General features: G+C 42.3%; 1 protein-coding gene across 1 annotated transcript in view; it reads right to left on the reverse strand.

Moving 5' to 3' along the window:
* Nucleotides 1–7,381, reverse strand: part of igf1 (insulin-like growth factor 1) — a 21,276-nt gene extending 13,895 nt beyond the window's left edge. Inside the window, exons 1-2 of the mRNA XM_014337449.2 lie at nt 7,092–7,381; nt 5,596–5,755 (exon numbers count right to left, since the gene is read on the reverse strand). Coding sequence (XP_014192935.1) covers nt 5,596–5,755; nt 7,092–7,139 — 208 coding nt within the window. The 5' untranslated portion in view covers nt 7,140–7,381. The remainder of the gene's footprint in view (nt 1–5,595; nt 5,756–7,091) is intronic.
* Nucleotides 7,382–7,812: the final 431 nt, after the last annotated feature.

Below are 7,812 nucleotides of genomic sequence, written 5' to 3' on the forward strand. Positions count from 1 at the left end.
GCAGGGGAAAGAACTTTGCCTGGAAGCTGCATCCATCTTTTAGATTGTCTGCGGTTAATGCCTGTGTTTGATTATGTATTTCTTCTGCTTATCGTGGAGATAAATGTCATTATTTATTATAGCCTTGAGTATTTGAATAGTTATCGAATTTAGGAAGGCTACATTTCTGCATTACAGACAAATGTAATGTGATCACTGCTGTGCATGAGTCTTTGGTTACACCTAACAAGCGAAACCAAGCCATTTTATGAGATCTATAAAGACAAAAGAATGCCATGAAGAAGATATCTATAAATCTTACTAATGTTCCCCTGTTTTCTTTGTAGAAGGCCTGCATAATGTGAATGAATGAAAAGGTTAAGTATTTTTTAGTGTCCTCAAATCCCTCGAGTCTCAACTTCACCTAATGTACAGATTTAAATCTGGACGACGCCTGCCTGTCCTTTTCATGAGAAGCCTCTTTGTTCCAGTATTTCGCAGCGGGGGTCAGAGATGTTTAGTTTCAGGTCTTCATGGGAAATCGACACCTTTTCATAGCGATGGAGAAGACACAGGAGGGCTTTCTTCGGGCCTTGGTGCCTTCCGCTGTGTGCCCAGGTCCAGTGCAAAACTATGGCGGGAGGGGATGGTGGAGGGTGTCCTGATCATCCTGTAATCCACATAATCCCCTGCTGCTGAGGGACCAGGCCTCGCCATGCGTGAGTCTAAGTGCGTGCATGTGACGTGCTGTTTACACATTCTCCCTCTTTCTCCAGCTCAAGTGGCTCTGAATAAAACTGGCAGGGACAGACACTGAAAAGGAAGTCATATCTCATCCTCCACTCTCCTTTCCACCTTCAACTCACCTGAGCACACTGCATTTTATATTTGGTTGCCTTCTTATTGGGTATTTGTGTAGCGACGATGAGCTTTTGGCTGAAAAAAGGATGGATTATTTCATCTTCTTTGCAGACACTATGCAGAAGTCTTACAGAGTAAGATTAAATATCTCGTGCTCACTCTAAAACAGCTGAATATTTCAGCATGAACTAAAAGTGACTTAGAGCGCGGAGCTACTTAGCACTCACACTTCAGCCAAAAAACGTCCCATAACAGATCTGATTCATGGAATGAACATCCCAGTGAAATCACCCCGCAGTCCTGCCTGCTAAAGCATTACAAAGACAACTAAGGATTTTTTTAGGTCGGGCTAATAATTGGAAAAACTGACTGCAGGTTTTTTTTTCTCTGTTTCATTGACCGCAGTTTGTTTAATTACCCTTTAAAAAAATGAATTTCCACCAACTAATGTTTTCTGTCAGGGTAGGAAATCTGCAGTTGTGAAATACAAGTGTGCTTCACTTTACTGGTGGCATGGCAAAAAGCACTGTGAGCACATAAAGCCCGCTGTTGTTGCAACACTGTCTCTGCACACATTATCAATCAGAGGGCTGCCAAGTTCAACACGGCCAGACTGGAGGGGAAGAGTTCAGGGAAAGGATCACGCTTCCTTTGGCCAAGCCGTTACTCTGCCGCGTCCTATGGACGACAGAGCCCAAATGGATTCTCCAGATATTTTACTGACTAGAAGCAAAGGAAAAGGGATGACAGCAAGAATATGAGAGAGCGAGAGAAACCGAGGACGACAGCGAGAAGCATATTTTCCAAGGCACAGCACCCTGCTGCTCAAACCTCGTCATCTTTTTCAGAGAATGGATGGAGTGTTCATGAAATACGCCTCTTTTTAACAGGAAAAAGTAGCATTGATAGATGGATGCTGTGTAGTCCACTGACAGCTCAGTGTAAGGTAATGTGGGAAAGACAAATACGTTCCACCAACCACCACAAAAAGGTCTGTTCCTGTTTAAGAAGTATATTCTACATGAGGATTCATGAGTTGCATTGGCTTCTGTTCAACACTTTCCCATTTAATAAACTGCAGTTAAACTCCGGTATCAGTATCCAACCCTTTGTCACATTCCCACATCACCCGGCTCTGAACACTCTCATACCTTGTCAAAATCCTAAACATATCAAAAACTTTTAAGCTACAGCTGCAGACAGGTCACGGGACCATTTCAAAATCAGAGAAATGAAATGTTCAGAGTTGGGTTTTTAAAAAAAAAAAAAGACTGCTAAGGAAAAAAAGATGCCAAAGTTCAAACCTGTTTACTCAGAATCCAAGGCCTGCACTTATTAAAATGTTATGTTTGATCATTTAAAGAAGAAGACGCTGAAGCCGAGAGAATCCAAAGACCAAAAAGTCTTAACAGGCAGAATACTGGCAATCGGACTGGCTGTCAAGACCACTTCACAGCATGTGGGTATTTCCAGGAGCATCTGGACGAACACGGCTCGCAGCTTTGCAGTAGCTTGGTGGCTCTCCAAAAAACTTTCTGGCAAATGCCATACAGAGGCCCTGACGCAGAGAATGATGTGGACTGGTCCTGGAAAAGCTGCAAGGAGCAGGATTCGGGGAGAGGAGCAGCAAGGTGCATGCTGACACTGCTATCTGTAAAGAAATCTATTTACATTCAGAAGACCGAATTCCAAAGAATTAAAATGATTTAATTTGTAGAATCTCTTAGCATAACAGCCAGAAACATGGTTTAGGTTATGCAACTCAGACCCTTTGTTAAGGTTAGAGAAGGGGTAAGAGAGAGATTTTACAGTGATGTGTGAATTGTATTGTGCCTATTTAATTTCCAATCTCTCCGAAACAAAGTCATACATAAACAAGCTGGTAGAAAGCAGGAAATTGATCTGAGAGTAGCTTCTGGCTTTTAAAAGAGAAGCCAACATGGAAGTGCTTTAAACCTGCATTTTTTTCCAGGCCACTAGAGGGTGATAGCTGTAGTTTGAAAAAGACTTCTGGTCCTATAGAAGTCTTTGGGAAAATTACCTTCTGACTTGAGTTCTGTAAACACTTTTCTGCATAATGCACTTTGTATGCAGTGTCAGACGTTTTTCATGACAGGTGTAGCTAGTCCCATCAAAGCACAGTTTGGATGATTCTCAGTGCCAAACGAGAACAGTTGATAGCTGAGCTGATGAACTTGTACAAATCCAGTTGACCAACTCTTATATTTAAGCTGCATGAAGAGTCTATTATATTCTGATACAGCGACAGATAGCTGAAGAGACACCATGGCCAAGCAATGGTTCTTGTTATGTCTCTGTAGTCCGACTGAAGGGCGCAAGTGTAGTTGGTGCAGGGTAATGTAAAATCTTTGTGTTCGTGTAAATTACCAGGCACACAGACGCCTCCTCAGAGCCTCATACTCGCATCACATGACACAAATGGACTCGAGCCTAAAGCATATCCCATCTATTAGTCTGTCCCCAGTTGCTATACACATCTATATACATCTGCACGCCACTTTAGAACCCACTTCCATCCATGGCACACCTTTCCATGTATATTGAAAGGTGGAAAGGTCCCAGAACAGAGCCATGCCACCACATGCAGAGATCTGCAGATGGAAATAACCCTTCAACAATAAGAACCTTTAGAGGGTTGGCTGTAGCTCAGGAAGAGCAGGTCACCTACTGATCGGAAGGTTGGTGGTTCGGTCCCTGGCTCCTCTAGTTTGCATGCCAAGTGTCCTTGGGCAAGATACTAACCCCAAGTTGCTCTCCAATGCATCCATCGGAGTATGCATGTGTGTGAATGTAGTTAGAAAGCACTATGAATAGAGAAGGTTCTTGTGGAATGGGTGTGATTGGGTGAATGTGGCATGTTGTATAGAGCCTTTTGAGTACTCCGAAAGAGTAGAAAAGCGCTATATAAGAATCAATCAGTCCACTTGTATACGTTATGTTATGTTCTTACTAACTGCAGTGCTAACCATGACCTAGTGTGTTGCCGTAATTTTTTCACAAATACTTTAGATTAGTAGAAGTAGCTCTGTGGTCCAAACCTATAATTGCAACTTTGTTCATCACATGAACTGAAGATGAGGTATTTCCTGGTTTGAGGTTGTGGGCCCTGCAGTACCCTTAAAAGCTGGCCCACACGTTGTGGAATCACAGCACCACAGTACTTGGTTTAGGTCAGTTAAGGATTTAAACCCAGCTGTTAAGCATTGTTTCAACACCAGAGTGTATAGACAATATTTGTATTGAAGTCCCTTAAACCTGCATTTTTTTTCTTCTAATGGCCAGCAGGGGGCGACTCCTCTGGTGCAAAAATGGGAAAAGTCGGACTACGTAGAATTCTATTAGGAGATGACCAGATCATCTCCTGCGATCTGTGATTTCAGTAAACACTTTGCTGATTATTGGTTTTTAGCTAATGCAACATGATGATTACGTAGTAAATTATGGTCAAATAGGACCATAAAGCAGGGTAGGTTTTATCATAGGGTGAAGTCTATGCTGCTTGCATTTAGACTGAGCTTGTGAATGCCATCCATTCTCTTCTGCTTATCCAATTCATTTCAATCAGCTATATTTTAGTGATAATTAGGAAAAAAATAATGGGTTATCAAGCCAAACTAAGTTATTGAACGCAGTAAAGTTATCTGCTAAACCTGAGCATGGCTTTATACCACTACTGCCCACTTCTTCTGGCCTCTAATTGTCCTACACGATAGAAAAGGTATATTTTCAAACTATTCAAACTATTCAGGTTCAAGCGAAGGTGAAAGAAATCAATTACTGGAAAAGAGAAGAACTGCAAATGCATTATAGATGCTGCTGATCTCCAAGAGAAATCTTATATCTTCTTCTTCTGTTTTTCGAACTGGCAGCTGACAAAGTCTACCACATGTGGAAAATCTTTCATAACTTTGGGACCAAACCAAACCATTTAAAATGGATTGTTATGACAAAACTGCACAGGAGTCAGAGGGAGAACTAATAATTTTATGAATAAGAAATGACTGTTGGTGGAGATGTGATGCTCGTTAAGGACATTTGCTGAAACTGGCTTAATTGATGGATGCCAGCCAGAGAAAAGTGAATAATAAGCTTCTAACCTTCAGCTCTGTGGGAGCCAACTATACTGTTAATGTACAGTCGTGCTGCTCGTCTCTGACAGACAAAGCAGGATACATGTCCTGAGAAACTCTGGCTGCCGGTGGAACATTGCACCTAACCTTCATAGCTCCATATATCCTGTGCTGCTCTGGGCTAGGTTGTACCCTTAATGGAAAAATTGGAGATTTAAATCCTGGTTTCTTGGTCGAGGGTTTTCTTTGGGTGGCTCTCCCTTCTCTGGTGGAAAAAAGAAAAAACTTCACTGCAACATTTACTTTCTACCCCTCCTTTTTCTTGGAGATAGCCAAATTCCACTTAAAGCCCTTTCCCTCTGGTCACAGCTGCGATTTGCCACCAATAAGAGTTACTTATCATTATTCCATATTTCATCTAACTTTTCTCATTCAGAATTTGACCTCGGTGATGAGAGTAGCATTAAAACAAATGTACAGGGAATTTAAATATAAGATGTAAGAGTGGATGAGGAATGAATGAAGTAAAAAAAAAAAAAACATTAAGGGAAAGCCAAGACGAGATGTCAAACTGGCTGTTCTTTTATTTATGAGCTCGCAGGAGGTGGAGAGCTCTGGGACATATACAGCCAACCTTTATGAATAAATAAAAAGGTGCACTTACTGAAATAAAAGCCTCGCTCTCCACAGACAAACTGCAGCGTGTCGACCAGCTCCGCCCCGCACAGGGTCTCAGGGCCCGCCCCTGTTGCCGTCGGAGTCAGGGTGAGGACGCACAGCAGTAGTGAGAGGGTGTGGCTACAGGAGATACAGCACATCGCACTCTGCGCACAGGGAGAGAGCAAGAACATTTTCACAGCATCATCGGAAAAAGAGTTTCTTTTAACCACAACTCAAAGCTTCATGCACTCTTCTCCATTTAGCGCATCTGCTGTGACAGTTTGTTGCACAGTGTCTTGCTCAAAGGCACGTCAGTAAGTGGCAGTATTACACTTGCACTGTCAAACACAGGGTTGAAAAAAAAAAAAGGCAGCCAGCTTAAAGTTGGGCATCCAGGATGTTCCATCTGCTAAAAAGGGGAAAGAAACAGATGGTAACTTTACAGGAGTTTGGAGATGTGGAGGAAAATGTATTAAATCCAGACTCGCACTCGGTGCCAGAGTCAGTCAAACAGGAGGCTGAGCAGCTCTGATGCTCCGGAGCGCCTGTGCGTAACCGAGCGGAGCGCGTCCAAATTGAAAACACACTATACCCCCCTCCTCTCCTTCTCGTCCATCCGCCCGGCTTCTGTGTAGTGGGTCTTAGCAAGTTAACAACAATCTGCATTAATCACATTAATTAAATGCAGGCTATCTATCATTAACAACCAGTTTAACATTTAAAATGTGCCAAAGCCTAGCTGTCAGCGCATTATTAGGCGCAAAAGTGCTTCGACACTCAGAAAGGAGAATAAATGAGCTGCCAAGAGATCTTTCCGATCCAAAATGTGAGATGGAAAAAGGCTCTCCCGCCAAAGCCCGCGGAGGAAGCTGACTGGGCCAAATGTACATAATAAAGAGAATAAACACGGAACGTTATCCATCTACATCACAACCGCAAAGTCCCGACGCCCGCAAGTGTTTCTTGATAATCTCTCCTCTCTCCCGCTCTCTGTCTTTCAACCCCGCAGAGGCATCAGGTTAGATATTTACCACGTAAATTATGCAGACTCAGCAGTAATTACTTTGAAAGTTGCACAGCTGCATTAGGGCTTTCTGGTGGAAAAAAGCGCCGGGCGCACGGAAAATGTCCAAATTCATACCTGCGCTGAAAGTCATGCACGATCCATGTCAATGATTTTTTGATTGCAAAAAAAAAAAAAGAAAAAAGAAAAAAGAATCAAAGCAAAATGTAGAAAATATAATTATCTCTGGAAAAAAATAAAATAAAATAGATTACCAGGACATGCGGGAGAGTTGTTCCATAAGTGGATGAAAAGGAGAAAAATGTGAATAAATCCGCACCAATGCATGCGTTCAAAAGCTGTGAAATACAAGCAAGCGATAAGAATCCCCTTTTATTGTTTCTTTTTAAAGTAGGCGAAGATGCTCTGTGCAAATAGTGAGCAAGTGAAGAATCAAGGTGATAATGTATAGTGTCAAAGGAAATCAGGTAAGTTACCTTGAAGACATCACATAAATGCCACTGAAAGGAAAAAGCGCTAGACATCCCCACGGGTCTCCACAAGACAAAGCCCGACGAAAATGAACTTGTTTAAAGTCATTAAAAACAGGGAGAAAGAGGATGAGATGCGGGCAATGTCACATCTCAATATTCCGACTTTGTTCCATTGCGCAGGCTCGTTTTGGAGAAGTGAGATTTAGCGAACAGGAGACGGATTTAGAGAGAAAATCCCTCACATTTATCTACATTACACAGACATTTTCAACAGGAAACAGCTGGGGCAGCATTTGCCTCCTACTCGTCCTAAGTTATTCATTAAGGATTTTGGGCACATATTCAAATAACGTCATTTCTGTTTTTTCTCAGAACGGGATTGAATTTTGATCTCTCTAAGACTTGGTTAGTAGTTCAGATCAGCCCCACCACCACCAGCAGCAGTAGCAGCAGCGGCTCACACTCTTACAAACGCATTATTTTGTGCCCTGAAAGCTCATGAAGGAGAAGTTAAAGACGAGCTGGCGGTTGTGATATGGCTCTTTGCTGTTGTGCGTAATTTGGCACCGCGTAACTGAACAGCAAGTCTCTCCACTAGTGGTTTGATTAAATAAATCATTAAAAACACTTTCCCACTTGGTCACCGCAGTGCTCCCAACTCGAAAACCTCACAAGGAAAAGCTAAATAAATGTGAACCGGAGTGAAAATGTAAAAATGTGACAT

This window comes from Haplochromis burtoni, unplaced genomic scaffold (assembly GCF_018398535.1).
Source record: "Haplochromis burtoni strain Fernald_Lab_line unplaced genomic scaffold, NCSU_Asbu1 Contig_184, whole genome shotgun sequence".
Lineage (NCBI taxonomy): Eukaryota > Metazoa > Chordata > Actinopteri > Cichliformes > Cichlidae > Haplochromis > Haplochromis burtoni.